Here is a 19,356-nt window from a genome sequence, read left to right on the forward strand (position 1 = left end):
CAATTACAGCATTGTAATCGACCAGTGTCTACACTGGCACTACAACGCTGTAGCCCCGGCACAGAAAGATGTACATCTCTTGTCTTGGTGGTTTTTTTACAGAGCTGCAACAGTGCAGTTTCTGTGCACTTAGTGACTTGGCAGTGTGTACATCTCAGGAGTTACAGTGTAGAAAGATGCTTTACTGTGCAGAAACTTGCTAGTGTAAACAGGGCCTGAGAGTGGGGAGCTGAGGAAGAAGGAAATGGCCAGAAGGCACTTGCTAGTCAGTTACCAGTAGAGGGCTGAGCTTGAGTCTGTTTTTAAGACATACTGGAGGTTGGAAGCCTTACCTACTAGATGATAATTTATTAGTTGCAGTCTTTCTCAAACATATTCTTTTGTTCCCCTTCAATAAAGTTGTCTTTGTTTTAAACCCCTGGACTTGCTGCTTGGGCGTGGGGAAGTATTGGCCATCAAGGCTATCTGGGAGTTGGATAGTTTCCCATTTGTTTGGATGGGGGTAGGGAGCTCTGTGTGTGTGTGTGTGGGGGGGGTGCTGTGCAGTGAGGGGTTGTGGGAGAGCATAGGCTTGGGGTGGTGTGGGTGGGCAGCACAGCTGAGTGTGAGAGTGTGTGTGGGGGGGGTCTGGCATGGCTGAGATGGTGTGTATGTGTGAGCGGGCTAGTGCAGCTGTGAAGGGGGGTGGTGTGGCTAGGTTTGGAGGGGCTGTGTATGTGGGCAGGGGGCTGTGTGTGTAGGAGTGGCACAGCTGAGCAGAGGGAATGAGTGTATGGGGGTGGTGTGAGACTGGAGGGTGGTGCGAGACTGGAGGGTGGTGCGGATGGCCTGGGAGATTTTGGGGGGAGGTGCAGCTGGCCTGAGGGGGGTGCTGAATGTGTGTGGTGTCCTTGCATGACTGGGGGTGCTTTGTGTGTGGGGCCTTGCTTGACTGTGTGTGTGTGAGAGGAGCTGTGGAGGGGAGTGGTGTGGTTGGGCTGGGGGATCTGTTTGTGTGTGGGCTGGGATGGTATGGCTGGGCAGGGGGCTTCATGTATGTGGGGTTAGCATGGCTGAGTGTGCGGAGGTGGGGAAGACCAGCACAGCTGTGGGGGCTGTGTATGGGGCAGGAGGTGGTGAGGCTGTGTGTGTGGGAGCTGGCAGCATGTCTGGGCTGTGAGCATGTGTATGTGTATCCAGGGTGGGTGCAGGGGGTTGTGTTTATGGGGGGTGGCAGGACTGGGCTTGGTGAAGAGGATTGTGTGTGGGCAGTATAGCTGGGCAGAGTAGGCGGTGTAGCTGAGGGAGGCTGTGTTTGGGGGCAGAGACAGTGTGGCTGTTTGGGGGGCTCTCTGTGTAGAAGGAGGTGTGGCTGGGTGGGGCCTGTAGGGGGCAACATAGCTGGTCTTGGGGGGAACACAGCTAAAAGTGTGTGTGGGGACAGGGACCCACCCTGGCTGAGGCACTATCTACTTGGTGCAGGAGGTGTGTTTGTGCAGGCAATAGCAAAGCTAGGTGGGGGAGGCAGAAGTGTGGTGGGGATGGATGTGTCTGTGTGGTTCTACCTATACCGCAAGGGGGGTCAGTAGTGCAGCTGTGTAGGGGATTACGGGGGGGCACAAAAGGGGACTGGGCTGGGGGCTCTGTGTGTGTGGTGCTACCTAGGCCATGCTGGGCGCTGGGCGCGGTGGGGGTCTGTTGGAAGGGTTGGCACAGCTGGGTGGAGGGCAGTGGGGGGTAGCGCAGCTGGGAGACAGTTCAGAGGTCCGTGTGGGGTGGGCTGTGGCGGAGCTGTGGGAGGGAGGAGCTTGGTAGGGGAAAGTGGCACAGATGGCGAGGCTATAGGTGGCAGTAGCATAGCTGGGTGGGGGCTGCATGGCGAAGAGGGTTGCGGGGGGCTGAGGGATGGCACAGCTGGGTGTGGGGCTGCGGGGGACAGTACCGCGGCTGTTGGAGGCCGCGGGGGGCGGTGTGGGACAGCACGGCTCTGCGTTGGTTTGGGGCTGAATGAGGGGCTGTAGCTCGGCTGTCGGGAGCGTGGTGGCGGGCACTGCAGAGGGAGCGCGCGGTGCCCGCTCCGGCACGGGCCCGTGGTGGGCGAGGGCTGAAGGGGCAGGAGCCGGGCTGGGGGGAGAACGGGGAGCGGCGCTAAGAGCGCAAGGCTCGGGCTGCCGGGGGCGGGCGGCGCCTCTTTGCGACACACCCAGCGCTGAAACCAGGAACAGGAACAGGAACAGCCGCTCCCGCCTCAGCCGCTGCTGCGTCCGCCCAGCCCCGCAGCGACCGAACGGCCCGGCCCGGCCCGCAGCACCATGTCTGTCTCGGAGGAAGCTGACGGGCTCGGGGTTGCCCGGCCCCATTACGGCTGTGAGTACCGGGGAGGGCGGTGCCCGCCTTCGGGGCCCGGGGGCTTCCCGCTGTTCTGGGGATGGGCCCAGTCTTCGCGGCCGCCGCCCCTGCCCGAGTGTCCCGGCTCTGAGGATCCTGTGGGGCGTGGAGATGGGTTCGGGGACAGTCGGGGGACGCGGGTTGTGGTCTGCGGCCGGGGCCTGTGGGTTGGGACCGGTCCCGGGGCGGGGCGGGGAGCTCGTCGCGGCGCTGGGGGATGGGGACGGTCTGACTGACGCGCAGTCCTCAGCGCCGCCGCCCTCCGCATGGCGGGGCTCGGTGAGCCTGCGTGAGCTCAGCTGGCCCCGGCTGCCGCCTCTGGACAGTGGGCGCCGAAGGGTGCCTTGGCACATGGGGCAAGCGAGGAAGTCACAGAAGCTGCAACTGCCTCGTGTCTCACGTAGAATTAGCGCTGGCAAAGGCTTGCTCAGTCAGAACCTCCGCGGGGCCTGTGCGGGCGTGTTCCTGGCAGAATTCGATCTTCAGGGCTCTGCCAGGCCAGTTTTATTGACCTTAGTGATGGGGTTTCTACCCCTTTTGGGAGACTCCCGTGGCTACATTGATCTGTCAAGGACCTTTTGCTAATGGTCTGTCTAAATTTACCTTGTCTGAATTCAAACATCTCAATTAATCTTTGCATGTTCAAGTTTTCCTTTTCTGTGTTTCTTGAACAAAACTATCAGATTACAGAGTTGCTTCCTCCTCATTCTGCTGTATTAATGTAAATGTACTATTCACTACTTTTACATATTCTGTAAAAGACATCTGAAATATTTGGAAACATATCAGTCTTACAAATATTAGAGAGACTAGGTGGATGAGGTAATATATTTTATTGGACTAACTTCTTTTGGTGAGAGAGACAAGCTTTTGAGCTTACACAGAGCTCTTCAGGTCTGAGAAGTAGTCACAGTGTTGCAGCTAACCTGAGGATGAGCTCTGTGAGCATGTCTTTCTCACCAACAGAAGTTAGTCCAGTTAAAAAACGTTGCCTTTACACCTTGTTTCTTAATAGCCTAAGACCAACAACACTGCGGCCTACAAATATGAATGGCTTGACAAATTCATTTATGCATTTGCAAATAAGAAGCTGGCCCTTGCTAACACTATTGGTTTCTGCTGAATTTAAACTTACCTTTAAAAGTCATGACATATTTGGCTCCTATTACTCATGGGAGAATTCTGTGCCAAAAATTAAAAATTGTGCGCACAATATTTTAAAATCCTGTATATGTTGTTCGTCAAAATAATACTATATAAACATGCCAGTTTGAATTATTTTGGTAATTTATTTCAAAATGCCTGTCAGTAACTATTTCTGTAACAATACAGAAAAATAAATTAAAGAAATCATGAAATATTTTTTTGACAATTAGATTCCTTACTAGGCATATTAATACAAAACTTGAGTAATTTATTTAAACTACAATACAGAAATGTATTTCTGCATCCCTCAAAAGCGGTGTAAAGGCTTGGGGGAGTCAGGAGTAATGGAGGAGCTGAGGGACGGAAGGAGCCTGGGACTATACCTGGAGAGTTGTTGAATGTGGGTGGGAGAAATATGCAACTGTTTCTTTTGAGGGGAGGATTGTTAGCAAATTGGGGAGATTCCCCCTTGCTGATACTGGTTGACTCTGAGCCTTTCCCGTTCAGTCAGGCACATCTGCTCCTGCCCCCATGTGGCCCTGGAGCCCCCTCCCATTCAACCCCTGGCTCAGTGCTGTCACCGCACTAGTTCCCTAGCCCACACCCCAGTCTGTTCCCCCACTAGCCCTTCTGAACCCAAGTCTGTGACCCCCCAGTAGCCCTGTGTGCCACACTATGCCTCCTAACCTGGCTCCACCAGCAGGCTGCTGTAATGAAAGTAGCTAGCTGCTCGCTGTTGCTGCCAGTCAGTCAGCTGTTCTTGTGACACAGCGGCCTGTGGTGGGAGAGAGGCAGAACTGCAGCACTTTGTGGGCAACTGTATTTTTTGCAGAGGAGAAAAAAAAGTTCTGCACCGGACATGAATTCTGCGTGTATGCAGTTGCACAGAGTTCTCCCAGGAATACACTCTTACGTTTGTGATAATAGCTTTCCAAAAGTAACCCAATGCTGTGGTATCTTCCACAATCTGCAGGCAGACAGCTGTGTTGCTGCCATTGCTGCTTAGTGCTTTCATAAGCATATTCAGTGTGTAACTCCATGCTGGTTTTGATCAGTGTTGCAACATTGATGTTAGCGGATTTCATGCTATTTTCCCTCTGATTTTGCTTGGGAAAACTATTAGAAACCAGCAGAGGTAGTGACTTATTAATAATGTAGGAGAGGACTCAAAAATGGAGGCTGAGGTGGGAGTAGAATAGTGGAGACCAATTGGTAACAGTGAGGGTGCTGGAAGAAGGGGTAGAATAAAGGAGAGCCACCCCTCTTGAAGACTCTAAGATGTTGTGTGGGGTAGTAGTGGCAAGATGAGAGAGATTCTCTCTGCCAATAACCAGAAGGAGGATGGAGGTGTTTCAAATATATCAGAGCTGCTCTAGACAGACTAATATGAAGGATGGAAACCCCTGAATTGGTACAGAGACTAGTAGCCTGTGGGTGTGTATAATATAACTAAACTTGTTTTTTTTGTTAGTGTCAGGGCCGGCTCCAGGCACCAGCGCAGCAAGTTGGTGCTTGGGGCGGCCCATGGAAGGGGGCGGCACGTCCAGGTCTTCGTCAGCAATTCAGCTGTGGGTCCCTCGGTCCCTCTCGGAGGGAAGGGCCGGCTGTCAAATTGCTGCCAAAGAATGAAGCGGCCCAGTAGAACAGCCGCCGAAGTGCTGCCAATCACGGCTTTTTTTTTTCTTTTTTGCTGCTTGGGGCAGCAAAAAAGCTGGAACCGGCCCTGGTTAGTGTCCGTCTGCATAATTTTTAGGCACCTCCCCAAAGATAGTAACCACAGTTGCAGACAATTGGTGCTATGTTTTTTTTTTTTTTAATCTCTATTTCTTCCCTTCCTTCTCTCCTAATATTCCTCTTCTTCCCACTTCCCCCTTCTTGTCTTCACAACTCTTTTCTTCTTTTTTTAGTCATTTTTTTTAGTTGCAGCTGTGGGAAAGCTAAGTCAAATAAATATTTTACACTTTGTTCTGAAGGCTGTGAAACTTGTAGTCATTTTTATCTCCTTGGACATGAGTACCAAAGCCTTGACTCTGTCTTGCTCTGAGGTTGACAGCTTCATAGCTCCAGTGGAACTTAAGAGATGATGGAAGTTCCTGGTTGTGAAGAGAGACACCTTTCTGAGGTATCTTGGGCTGGTTCCATGGGGGACCTTAAAGATTAGTGTTAAGACCTTATACTTGATCCTGTATTCTCTGAGGAGTTGGTGTAATGAATGGAATACTGGTGTGATGGACCTTTCAGTGGCTAGCAGGAGGGGAGGTGGGCTTCTCAGTGAGGTGTTGTCCCTGAACTTTATTGGTATAGTCTATTCCCTTGCAGTCTTTTGTATCAAACTATGGCAAGTGTTTGATAGCTTTTTCATACCCTATTTAAAATCTTTTTTACATAAAAATGAAATAAAACATTTATCCATTCAAATGCTACAGCAGGGGTTCTCAAACTGGGGATCGCAAGGTTATTATGTGGGAAGTCGCAAACTGTCAACCTCCACCCCAAACCGCGCTTTGCCTCCTGCATTTATAATGGTGTTACGTATGTAAAAAGTGTTTTTAGTTTATAAGGGGGGTGACACTCAGAGGCTGGCTATGTGAAAGGGGTCACCAGTACAAAAGTTTAAGAACCCCTGTGCTACAGGCTTAGAATTGTTCTAAAAAGTGTCTTCCCTTCTACTAATGTACTGCAGCAAGCACACTCACTAGTCTTCATTGTCTGAATGAATAGTTTGATTTGATTTAAGGTGTGACTATTACAAGGGGCCAAGGTCCCACTTTACCCCTTAAGCCATAAAAAAAGAGAATACTTTTTTACACAATTTGTCTCTGGAACTAACTCCCACAAGAAATCATTGAGGCTAAGATACCTAACCCAGGCCTCATCTCTTAGTTTAAAAAAAAATTGACGTTTATATGGATGAGAACATCTGCAGTTGGTTACATTAAATAAATACAAATTGAAGGGCTATAAACTCTCAGGTTTCAGGGCATAAGCCAACCTCTGACTCACAGGGTTAGGAAGAAAGTTCCCCTATAGGGAAGTTATTTCAGAACTGCCCACTATGGGATTTCTTATAATTTCCTTGAAGCATCAGGTACTGCCCTCTGTCAGATGTAGGATACCGGACTACATGGACCATTGGTCTGATCTAGTATGGCAATTCCTATGTTTTAAAGCAAAGCAACACCTAACAAAACAAAGAAAGCTTTAGGTTTCTGGTGTGACAGGCCAGTGATAATTGTAGATTTTCAGTCTGAAAAAACAGTAAAAGTCCATTGACCACTGCAGATTCTCCTTTTTAATATAGCAGAAAATAGAGTTGAGATTTTCAAAGCTTCCATTACAGTTAGTGGAAGAGATATAGCTAAATCCTCTGAACTACTCTGAGAACTTAAACTTAGGCTTCTACATCAACAGCAAGATGCAAGTGAGATGAACTTGCAACCAAAGGACAAGTATAACAAGGAACTTTGGGTGCCACTATATGTTTCCTTTCCTGCACTGCAAAGAGCAATAGGATTGTGAGATGGAGGTACTCCCATTTGCTCTGTGTGTGATACCTGTCTCTCCATTCATGTTCTTTCTGCACCCTCCCCATATGCATAAAACATCCAGTCACCCTTCTATATACGTCCCTTGACACAAGAAAAACATTCCTTGGCTCCTTCTGCTACAAGACGACTCCTTTTTCCCCACTGATGTGATTGTGTCCCTTTTAAATGAATTCATATTACATTAAAAAAAAACTGTTTAAATTTGCAATCTGAATGACATGTCAACACTGAAAAGTCAGGAAATTGCAATGTTAATGCTAAACCTTAGACCTGCCCCTTCGTGCTGTATGCATTGTAATACAGTATTTAATTACATAACTGCATGCTATTATTTTCACAGGACCCATTCATTGTTCAATGTATAGTTTAGAACAGTGTTTTTCAAACCGTGGGTTGTGACCCACTACGGGGTCACGGCATATAAGGTCCTGGGTTGCCTTACTCTGGTCCGGGACGTTAAAAGTCCTGTCAGTGATGCTGCCTAGCTAAGGTAGGCTAGTGCCTACCTTTTCTGCTATCGTGCTGTGCGCCGGAAGTGGCCAGCAGCAGGTCCAGCTTCTCGGTAGGGGGGCCATGGGGCTCCATCCTGAGCACCAGCTCTGCACTCTCATTGGCCGGCAACTGACCAACGGGAACTGGGAAGGGGGGGCAGTGCCTGTGGGCAAGAGTTGCACGGAGCTGCTTGCATGCCTCTGCATAGGAGCAGACCTGCTGCTGGCCACTTCTGGGGCACAGCATGGTCCGCGGTGCACCCCGGCTGTGCTGCTGACCGGGAGCCACCGGAGTTAAGTCTGTACCCTGTGCCCCAATCCCCTGCCCCAGCCCTGATCCCCCCCAAACCTGGAACCCCTTCTTGCACCCCAAACCCCTCATCCCCAGCTCCACCCCAGAGCCTTCACCCCCAGCCCAGAGATCCGACCCCCTCCCGCACCCCAACCCCCTGCCCTAGCCCAGAGTCCTGTCCCATATCCTGAACCCCTCATTCCTGGCCCCACTCTGCGCTCTCACCCCTGCACCCCAACCTTCTGCCCCAGCCCTGAGCCCCTCCCACACCCCAAGCCCTTAATCTCCAGCTCTGGTGGGTCGCGGACATCAACAATTTTCTTCAAATGGGTCCCCCAAAAAAAAGATTGAAAACCACTGGTTTAGAAGATGTGCACTCAGTAAGGCAGGGGTTCATAGTGAATGAGAAGATGGTCTTCTAGATTTGTGGCTCATTTGAGGCCTAGTTGTGTTTGAAGTTATCACAGTATAAATCTGACATAAATCCATTGAAACTAATGGTCTGATTGTGAATGTTCATGTATGTATATGAGTAGATTTGTACCCTCTGTACAGTGAATGAGGTAGGGATTTTCTCACTGAACAGAAATAAGCAAAAATAAGCTTGCTCAGCTGTCTCACTAATTGCGCACTGAATGAGTTGGGATTCTTGGGAAATACTGCCTTGTGAGTACGTAGTTTAAATACTATATTGCAGTGCAGATTCACGAGGAGGCAGTGTTAATGTTGCACAGGCACCAGACCTGGCCCACAGCAGTTCAAAGCTGCATTGCATGGAAAACCTGGCTTAGCTCCAATTTGGACGCTGCCCAGCGTGGAGGGAATGTCTGTGTAATTTAGTTATGGAGGTTTATTAAACCTCTATTAAGCATGTGTAAACTGCAGTTTTTCAGAGATCTATAACTTGGCCAAATTTGGGTGGATTTTCATGGGCACAGCAAAAGGATTACTCTAACAGAGGCCATCCCTGCCTAAATTTCAAGTTCCTGTCCCAAAGGATGAGGCCACTAAAGCTTCTCCGTTTTAGTTACTTAGGCATCCTTAATAGGATAGCTTTTTTTATATGCTCCAGCTACAGTAAATTTTAAAATCTCATTCACATAAAATATTTATGTACATAAGGAGAAATATTTTATGTGAATGAGATTTTTTTTTTTAGGCTGCTATTCATGTCTGGAAATAAAATAATCTCTAGTAATCTTATTCTGACTTCCTGCATAACACAAGATTTAGAACTTCGCACATGGTAATGTAATTTAATTAATGAATGCAATATAAATAATGCAGTCTAACAGGGCATAACTTGAAGATGTCTTATTTTATTTAATAGGTTGGGGGGCAGTTAGTGGTTCTTAACGTTCATTACACATATGAAATGAGATGTGTTGTATTCATTTCATGGGTCAAAATTGTTAAAGGTGTTATAAACAAGCATTTATACTGAAACTTGAGAGAGAGGACAGGAGGAATAATAGAATATTAGTGTTGGAAGAGACCTCAGGAGGTCATCTAGTCCAATCCCCTGTTCAAAGAAGGACCAGCACCAACTAAATTAGGGGTGGCCAACCTGAGCCTGAGAAGGAGCCAGAATTTACCAATGTACATTGCCGAAGAGCCACAGTAATACGTCAGCAGCCCCACATCAGCTCTCCCAACCCGCTCCCAGGGCCTCCCACCCACTTGCAGCTCCGCTGATCAGCGCCTTCCCTTCCCCCTCAGCACCTCCCAACCAACTGTTTCATTGCATGCAGGAGGATCGAGGGGAGGAGGAGCGAGGGCACTGCAGGCTCAGGGGAGGGGGCTGGAAGGGGTAGAGTGGGAGCAGGGCCTGTGTCCTTATTTCTCTTTTTATAGATGGGCACTATATTTGCCCTTTTCCAGTCTCCTGGAATCTCTCTCATCCTCCATGAATTCTCAAAGATAATCGGTAATGGCTCAGATATCTTCTCAGTCAGCTCCTTAAGTATTCTAGGATGCATTTCATCAAGCCCTGGTGACTTAAAGACATCTAATTTGTCCAAGTAATTTTTAACATGTTCTTTCCTTGTTTAGCCTCTTCTGATCCTACCTCACTTTCACTGTCATTCACTGTTTGAGCTATGAGGTGACTGATAGCTCAAAAGATGAGGCTGGGAGATTGACTGTCATCTTTGCCTATGAAGAGATGATGAGAATCTTTGGTGAGAGCAGTTTCAGTGGAGTACAGGAGCCAGAAGCTGAATTGGAGGAGAGAAATACCAAACAGGGCTTGTAGATAGACCATTCAGTAATCTTAGAGATGAGATAGAGCAGTAATTATAATGTGTGGGGAAAGAACTAGAGAGCGAGAGGATTCAGGAGGGAATAAGTGGGCATTAGGGAGATCAGTGGATGAGATGGGGTCTCTGGATAAATGGAGGGGTTAGCAGTAAAGAGAAGACGAGGTACTTCTGTGCCCGTGACAGGAGAGAAAGGGAAGAATCATTTTTCGATTATTGTGTTTTCTTTAATTTGTAATGGACAGCTTGATTTGGTCATCAAGCCCGTGCAGGACAGTGGAAAAATAGGACTCAGGTTTAATCCTGTTTGTTATAATGTGGAGTCATAATAAATAAGAGCCATGTAGAGGCACTGTGTTATAGTAGAGAGGGACACAGACAAGGAATCAGGAGTCTTGGGTTCTTTTTCTGGTTCTGACACTGATCTGCTGTAACACCTTGGGTGGGGGACGATGACAGGAGGGATAGCTTAGTGGTTTGAGCTTTGGCCTGCTAAACCCAAGGTTGTGAGTTCAATCCTTGAGGGAGCCATTTAAGGATCTGGGGCAAAAATCTGTCTGGGGATTGGTCCTGCTTTGAGCAGGGGGTTGGACTAGATGACCTCCTGAGGTCCCTTCCAACCCTGGTATTCTCTGATTCTAAGTCATTTGCCCTCTCTGTTTTCTGTTTCCCCTCCCACTCTTTGTCTTGTCTATTTAGATTGTAAGCCCGTGGTTTCCAACCTTTTTAAGCACAAGATCACTTTTTGAATTTAAGTGCAATCCAGGATCTTCCCCGCCCATTCCCCAAAGCTCCACCCCTTCCCCCAAGGGCCCACTGTACTGACTCCACCCCCCTCCCTTCATTGCTTGCTCTCTCCCACCCTCACTCAGTTTCACCAGGCTGGGGCAGGGAGTTGGGGTGTGGGCTCTGGGCTGAGGCTGAGGGGTTTGGAGTGTGGGAGGGGGCTCCTGGCTGAGCCTAGGCCAGGGGGCTAGTGTGCAAGGGGGGTGAGGGTTGCAAGCTCTGGGAGGGAGTTTGGGTGCAGGAGGGGGCTCCAGGCAGGGGGTTGGGGTGCAGGACAGGGTTTGAGGTTCAGGAGGAGGTACAGGGTGCTGGCTCCAGGAGGGGGCTCAGGGCTGGGGCAGAGTGTTGGGGTACAGGAGCGGGTATGGGGTCCTGGCTCCAGGAGGGGGCTCAGGGCTGGAGCAGGGGGTTCTGGGTGCAGGAGGGACGGGGTACTGGCTCCAGGAGGGGGCTCAGGGGTGGAGGTTGGCGTGCAGGTGTGGTGTGGGCTCCCACCGGGTGGCACTAACCTCGGGTGGTGGCGCAGTGGGATTAAGGCAGGCTCCCTGCCTGCTCCAGCCTCACGCTACTCCTGGAAGCTGACAGCATGTCCTTGCGCTGTGACCCTGGGGGGAGGGGCATGTGGCTCCGTGCACTGCCGATCCCTGCAGGCACTGCAACTGCAACTCCCACTGGCCTCAGTTCCCTGTGCCCAGTCAATGGGAGCTGTGGGTGCTGTGCTTGCTGGCAGGAGTAGCACATGGAAACCCTCTGCCCCCCATGCAGGGACGTGCTGGCCGCTTCCAGGAGCAGCAGATTGTGATCAACTGGCAGACGCTCTGCAATCAATCTATTGGTTGGTGAGCACTGCTGTAAGCTCTTTCGGTAAAGGACTCTACCTTACTATATGTTCGTAAAGTGCCTAGCACAATCAGTCCTCTATGACCTCCAGGTACTATTGTAATACATAGAATAGAGAATATGCTGTGTGCACTGATGTGGCTCTCCTTGGGCAAGATGACACATTTTACTATGGAGATAGGTGCAAGCTGCTGAAGTCAAGGGTCGCTTATATATCTGCATATCAGGTATGTTGGAGACTGACAGTGTTTTTGGCTCTTTTCAGCTGTCCTGGATAATGAGAGGATGACAGCAGAGGAGATGGATGAGAGAAGACATCAGAATGTGGCTTATGAGTATCTTTGTCATCTGGAGGAAGCAAAGAGGTAAGGAGAGGAAGCTTGAAACTAATGAGATATTGAGAGGTATTATTGTACCTGCTTAAGAGAGTATTTGGACGTAATTTAGCCCTTGACTGTTGTTGAGTGGCTATATGAGGTAGATAGCTAGAAAATGTGTACATATTGTATAAGTGGGAGGGGAAACAGTGTATGAGGTCAGTGCAGAAAACTATGTTGATGTAATTGGCTTACCCTGTATGCATATGTAATTTAAAAATATTGTATGTGTAAAATTTTATGCCTGCATTATAGGTGGAGAGAGTAGTGACACAGGTAAGGCTACCTAACACTTTCCACTATAATCCTCTGTTTTTAGTTCCTTATAACTTTGCCAAAATGTTATGGTTTTGGATGAAATTTTCCATGGTGGGTCTCAGCCTCAAGTTTCCAAGAACAAGATTTAGGAAAAATAATTTTGCTAATATCAGTACATTTTTTCCAAGCATTTTGAACAATTCTAGTGCTTTTGAAATTTGGTGGAAAATTTGAAATTTGACAAGTGATTGGTCTTGGGGTCAGAGAGATGACTGTTGTTGACTCCATGAAAACCCAGCCATATTTGGCCAAGATACAAGATGGAGTATCTTGGCAGTAAAACTTGTTCTACGCTTGCTCCTTAATTTTCTGAATGTTCCACCTGTACATGTTTCCACGCTGTACAGAGTTGCATGAGTCTGCCTGCATATCCTTCTCCTTCAAAATATCCTTTAGGAAAAAGCACATTGAGCTGGGAGCCAGGAAACTGTGAATTTAAATCTTACCTCTTCCAGTGATTTGTTGACTATCTGAGCACAAGGTCACTTCTGGTAGAGCTGGAAGTAGAACCCACGGCTCTAATATGGCAAACTCAAGTTGAATCCACTTGCGCAGCTTTTCAAAAGAATCTGCTATATTTATGTGCATGGTTATGCACCTTGCAAAATGAGGCTACTTCTGTACATATATCTCACTGTTTCAGTGCATGATGTATTCCTCTTTAGAAACTGGTTCATAAACAAGCCATTATGATAGTACTTCAGCTCCAGTGGTAGAGGTCTAGGCTGCAGTGATGAAGATCCTAGGTTCAAACTCTGCTGACCACTCATTCAGTGATCAGTGCGTGTTATGGAATTTGTTTTTCAGTTTACTTCCTTCCAGGTCAATATAAAGATGTCCTGATAGTGAGGCTTACTGGTTCTGCTGAGTGAGCAGGATTCCATTTTCTGTTTCCGTCAGTTGTAGGCTGAATGAGGTATTGTCTAATTCCCATCAGCTCAGCTGGAGCTTTGTGTCAGCTCCTGTTTGGACTTCTGCAGATGTTTCTCCCCAGCTTCTTTTTCTATTTCATTGGTGACCTCATGAATTGGCTAGGAGTGACAGTTTGGACTGGAAATGCATCTGACGAAGTGGGTGTTCACCCACGAAAGCTTATTCTCCAATACAACTATTAGTCTTTAAGGTGCCACAGGATTCGTTGCTTTTTGTAGTTTGGACTGGAAATATATTGGAATGTGCATATAGAGCTGTATTTTCTGAGCAGTGGGTGAAGGATGGGGGAGGATTGGAATAGACTACCACCATCTTTTCCTCGTTCTGAATACTTTCCTTATGACTCATTGGAAATAGTAATGAAAAGCAGAAAGGGAACTGAGGAGCAGCAGCTGCTTGCACTGAATTAAATTTAGAGTAACATTTGTTTTGTTTTCATTTTGTTTTTTTATGGTGGTGTGGATGGGGCATGTGGAGGAACATGGTACTCAGTGAAAAGGTGGAGGAACTATACATATTGAGTAGTAAACTTTGTCCAGGTCTGTCAGATTTGCCATACTGAGTCTTGACTTTCAGGCTCTGTTAAGCTTTTTGTGGTACTTCTTTGTATGATAAACGTAACTATGGTGCTGAGAGATGACATGCTAATTGTGTTCTACTTGCCCTCTGAGTAACCAGTTGAGCCAATTCTGCCTCTTTCTAATGGTCAGAGATTAAGGCAATTAACTGTTACAATAAGATGCTTTTGTTGTTTAGAAGGTGTTGAATGTATAATAATTCTATTTCCAAGAATTGTGGGCTTAGAATTTGTTTGAAAATTTCTCCCTGCCTCTGGGGTGGCATTTTTGGCCTACACAGCACACATGGTAGAGTTGATGCTAGGGAGGGAAAGCAGTCAAGTTCATATTCACCAACTGTTGGCACAGGCAGTGGGACTACAAAGAAGGCATTTAATAAATATTTTTAAAGGAGAAAATGAAGTTGGCTCTGAGGATATAGAGGCATGCTTTAGTTCAACCATTAGTTGTAAGCGTTGATGCCTGAATCACTCTGTGAAATCTGTGGCCAGTGTTATGCAGGAGGTCAGACTACATCAGGGGTCTTAAACACACAGCCCACGGGCCGCATGTGACTCTTGTGCATGGACCGTCAAGCTCTCTGCGGGCCTCCCGCCCCCGGCTCCTCTGCCTACCCATGAGATTGCCTCCTGTGGTGCTGTGAGCCCCGTGCCGCTCTCTGAAGCAGCTGGCAGCACGTCCCTTCGGTCTGGGGAGGGAGGGGGAAGGAGGCAGAGTGCTCCTGCGTTGCCTCCTTCCAGGCATCACCCCATGCAGCTCCCATTGGCCGGGAACAGGGAACCGCGGCCAATGGGAGCTTCATGGGAGGTACCTGGAGGTGCGGCAAGAGCAGCAGACGCGGAACCCTGAGCCCCTCCCCTTCCCCCAGGGTCTGCAGGGACACAGTTCCAGCTGCTTCCTGGAACAAAGCAGCGCGGGGCCGGGGCCAGGGCAGGCAGGCAGGGAGCCTGCCCTGGCCCCAGTGCGTGCTGCTGCCACCCCAGAGCCACTCTAGGTAAGCGGCACCGGGCTGGAGCTTATACACTGAACTCCTCCTGCACCCCAACTTCCAGCCCTGAGGCCTCTGCCATATCCCGCACCCCTCCTGCACTCCCTGCCCTGAGCAACCTGCTGTAACCTGCACCCTTTCTGCACCCCCTGGGGCAGTGCTGGGGTGGGGATTTCGGGGAAGGGGTTGGAATGGGCAGGGAAGGGATGGGAAGAGGCTGGTCCTAATGGAAGTGGTGGAGTGGGGGCGGGGCCAGAGGCAGTGAGAGGTGTGTGTCAGTGATGTGGCCCTTGGGTCAATGCACTAGTCCTCATGTGGCCCTCATGGTCATTTGAGTTTGAGACCCCTGGACTAGATGATCATAACGGTCCCTCTTGGCCTCAATCTATGAATTATAGAAGTCCACGTGGCAGGAAATGAGACCCTTTCAGAGTTTTTCTGCTTTGTACATTGTTTTCTTCTTAATTAATTGTGAAGCCAACAAGTTCTGCTTATATCAGAACTCCACAAAAATTCTGTCTACTTGTCTGAGACAGTAACTCTCTTCCTTTCTCTTGTCCAAAGATATTTGCTGAGACTCTCAAGTGCCTTCTCATTCTGTCTCCTTTTTCACATCTTCTGAGCTGGTATCTCAGTATTTTGTTTGGTGCAGTAGTTTAGACCTATGCTGTGAGAGATGTATTTATGTTAAAACAACAACAAAATGTTTGGGTTCTGGCACCTCCCCTAGGATTCCTGTGCTGCTATCTGATCATGCTTTAGCAAGTATGGATACAGGGCAGGCAGTTTTCTGTGGAGAATTGCCTCTTCAGATCAGATGTGTACATCTACTGTGCGTCCCATGCCAAGTGAAATAAAGACAGTTGGGATTATGGTCTATTATAGAATTTAGCACTGACCATTCAGATCTGCAGGAGAGTGTGCCTTTACTGCTTTCTACATGGTTCTGGGACCCATCCTATAGGGATGAGGTAGTGCTTCCAAAAGAAGTAGATGGTTGTGATACACATAGCTATCAGTGATATAGAGAAAGGTAGAACAGAGGTCCTGCAAGCCAAATTTAGGCTGCAAGATAAGAGATTTAAAGTCCAGGACCTCCATGGTAGCATTCTCTGAAAGTCTTCCAGTTTCACATGCTCCCTGCCAGTTGGGCAGAATTCCAGGGTCTTAATGCATAGATGAGACAATGGTGTTGGGAGGAGGGATTTAGGTTTATTAGGAACTGGGGAACCTTTTGGGAAAGGAGCAACTTATACAGGAAGGACGGGCTCCACCTAAATTGAAATGGAACCAGATTTCTGGCATGTACAGTTAAAAAGGTAGTAGAGGAATCTTTAAATTAAAGGCTGTGGAGAGCCAACAGGTATGGGAGGAGCCCATGGTTCAGATAGAGACAACCTTTAAGGGAGGATTTATTTAAAGGGGATGCTCTATATCATGGGTTCTCAAACTGGGAGTCAGGACCCCTCAGGGGGTCGCGAGGTTATTACATGAGGGGTTGTGAGCTGTCAGCCTTCACCTCAAACCCCACTTTACCTCCAGGATTTATAATGGTGTTCAATATATAAAAAAGTGTTTTTAAATGATAATTGGAGGCACACTCAGAGAGTTGCTGTGTGAAAGGGTCACCGGTACAAAAGTTTGAGAACCACTGCTCTATATCCTAGTAAAGATGAGAGAGGATAGAAGTTGATAAAGTACAGGTCAGAACTGAAAAGAAACAGTTAAGTGAAAAAGAGTCCCATTGAATTACATCACATGAAGACAGACACCTAAATATTGACAGATTTTATAAGTGCTTGTATACATATGCTAGAAGTCTAAATACCAAGATGGATGAACTTGATTACCTGGTATTAGACAGCTATTGCCAGGGCTATACTCTCTGGTGTTCCTCAATTTGCTTGCGGTAGCCTGGCACTGCACTCTGCAGGACCAAAATGAGTACGCTCTTGGACCAAAATGAGTACGCTCTAGGAATTATTTTGGGGAAGTTCTATGGCCTATATCCCTCTATACAGGAGATAAGACTAGATGATCACAATGGTCCTTTCTGGCCTTTGAATCTATGAATACCCAATAATGTTTGAAATACACCTGTACCCTGATATAACACGGTCCTCGGGAGCCAAAAAATCTTACCGCTTTATAGGTGAAAGTGCATTCTATCGAACTTGCTTTGATCCGCTGGAGTGCGCAACCCTGCCGCCCCCCGAGCACTGCTTTGCCACGTTATATCTAAATTCATGTTATATCGGGTTGCGTTATATCGGGGTAGAGGTGTACTGGATTTTGGAGCTGATTCTTGGTGCTGGGCACTAGATGAGATTGGAAGAAGTCCATTGATATAAATTTAACTAGGATATTGTCCGTAGCATGGGCAGTCCTGGTGGAGAAGCAGGGAAAGCCAGTTTTTCAAGGAAAGAGAAGAAACTGCTTTCCATCTCTTGGTATTTTGTTAGGTAGAATGTGTGGTTTCAGAGTAGCAGCTGTGTTAGTCTGTATCCGCAAAAAGAACAGGAGTACTTGTGGCACCTTAGAGACTAACAAATTTATTTGAGCATAAGCTTTCGTGGGCATCCGAAGAAGTGGGCTATAGTCCCCGAAAGCTTATGCTCAAATAAATTTGTTAGTCTATAAGGTGCTACAAGTACTCCTGTTCTTTTTTGTAGAATGTGTGGTTATTCAGAGATTCTCACTCCTGCATGGCTTGTCATTTTTAGTGTGAATTGAGTTGCTGGTTATTGGTTACTCCTGGATCAGTTTTGGCAACTAGTTGACAGTTTAATTGTGATCACTGAAGTTCAGCTTGGGAGATTTTCTCCTGCAAATGAATTTGTGCCAGATTCTCACTAGAGTTTCTGTTGCTGCAGTTGCGTGTTTCAGATGCTGTGCAAAGCCGTGCAACAGGAGAAAGCTAGAATTAGTTACCTATTGACAGGAAGTCATTTTGAAGCAAAGATTCTCACCATTTTCTCATTTCCTTACCAGGGTACTATCTTTGACTCCTTTAGGAGTAGCCTGTCTTTGGTTTCAGCTTTGGTAGTAGGTTCAGGTTTGTTTGAAGCTCTCCTATCCCAAAACACACTTCTTAGCTGTGTGTATGGGAAACCTCATTCTCCTGCCTTTTGCCTTCCCTCCAGATTACTAGAAGAGGAAAAGACAAACTCTTCTCTCCCTACTTCCCAACCCCCTCTGTCTCAATTTTACATTCTGAATAAAGGCTTTCCAGAGACCATTAGATTCTGGAGAAGTAGGTGAGTTTCAGTAGCTAGAAAGGGAGTCTGGGCTTGTTATTTTTCATAGATTTTAAGGCTGGAAGAAACCATTATGAACATCCAGTCTGACTTTTTGTATAACACAGTCAACAAACTTTCACAAAGTGATTTCTGCATTGAGCCGATATGTCAAGGTTTTTCCCCCACTTTGAACTTTAGGGTACAAAAAGTGGGGACCTGCATGAACACTTTTAAGCTTAATTACTAGCTTAAATCTGGTACGCTGCCACCAGCCAGAATTTAGTGTCTGGCACACTTTCTGTTCCCCCAAAACCTTCCCTGGGAAACCCAGACCCGAACCCCTTGGGTCTTAAAACAAGGAGAAATCAATCAGGTTATTAAAAATAAAGCTTTTAATTAATTTTTACCTTTTCTTTCTTTATCTCTGTAAAATCAGGACGGAAAATGCTTTACAGGGTGTTCAGATTCATATAGACCAGAGGGACTCCCCCACTCGCCTTAGATTCAAAGTTACAGCAAACAGACGTAAAAATCCTTCCAACAAAAAGACACATTTATAAGTTAAGAAAACAAACATGAGACTAATCCACCTTGCCTGGCTATTACTTACAATTTTGAAACATGAAAGACTGATTCAGAAAGATTGGGAAAGCCTGGGTGTACGTCTGGTCCCTCTTAGCCCCAAGAGCGAACAACACAAAAAGCACAAACAAAGACTTCCCTCCACCAAGATTTGAAAGTATCTTGTCCCCCTATTGGTCCTCTGGTCAGGTGTCAGCCAGGTTTACTGAGCTTCTTAACCCTTTACAGGTAAAAGAGACATTAACCCATAACCATCTGTTTATGACACGCCCCCCAAATCTCAGACAGTGTGGAATCACACAGGCGGTGCTTTCTTCCTAGAACTTTAGAATAAACAGATTAATAAAACACATGCACCTTTACATAGACTACTAATTATGTAAACTACAAGACTTTTCACATTTTAAGGACAATTTTTAACCAGTTGATTCTGGGAAACTTTCACGGGAGAGTGCATCAGCTACCTTGTTAGAAGCTCCTGAAATGTGTTGAATTTTAAAATCAAAATCTTGGAGAGCTAAACTCCATCGAAGCAGTTTTTTGTTGTTTCCCTTGGCAGTATGAAGCCACTTTAGCACACCATGGTCGGTTTGTAGCTGGAAACGCCGTCCCC

General features: G+C 47.3%; 1 protein-coding gene across 2 annotated transcripts in view; it reads left to right on the forward strand.

Annotated features, from left to right (window-relative positions):
• Positions 1-2,174: 2,174 nt before the first annotated feature.
• The window catches only part of IQGAP1 (IQ motif containing GTPase activating protein 1), a 178,745-nt gene continuing 161,563 nt past the window's right edge, over positions 2,175-19,356 (forward strand). The window contains exons 1-2 of one of the 2 annotated variants that reach the window (XM_050967187.1): positions 2,175-2,346; positions 11,994-12,093. In XM_050967187.1, coding sequence (XP_050823144.1) covers positions 2,292-2,346; positions 11,994-12,093 — 155 coding nt within the window. In that variant the 5' untranslated portion in view covers positions 2,175-2,291. Of the gene's footprint in view, positions 2,347-5,567; positions 5,636-11,993; positions 12,094-19,356 lie in introns of those variants that run through there. The other variant, XM_050967188.1, reaches the window with a different exon arrangement.

This window comes from Gopherus flavomarginatus, chromosome 9 (assembly GCF_025201925.1).
Source record: "Gopherus flavomarginatus isolate rGopFla2 chromosome 9, rGopFla2.mat.asm, whole genome shotgun sequence".
Lineage (NCBI taxonomy): Eukaryota > Metazoa > Chordata > Testudines > Testudinidae > Gopherus > Gopherus flavomarginatus.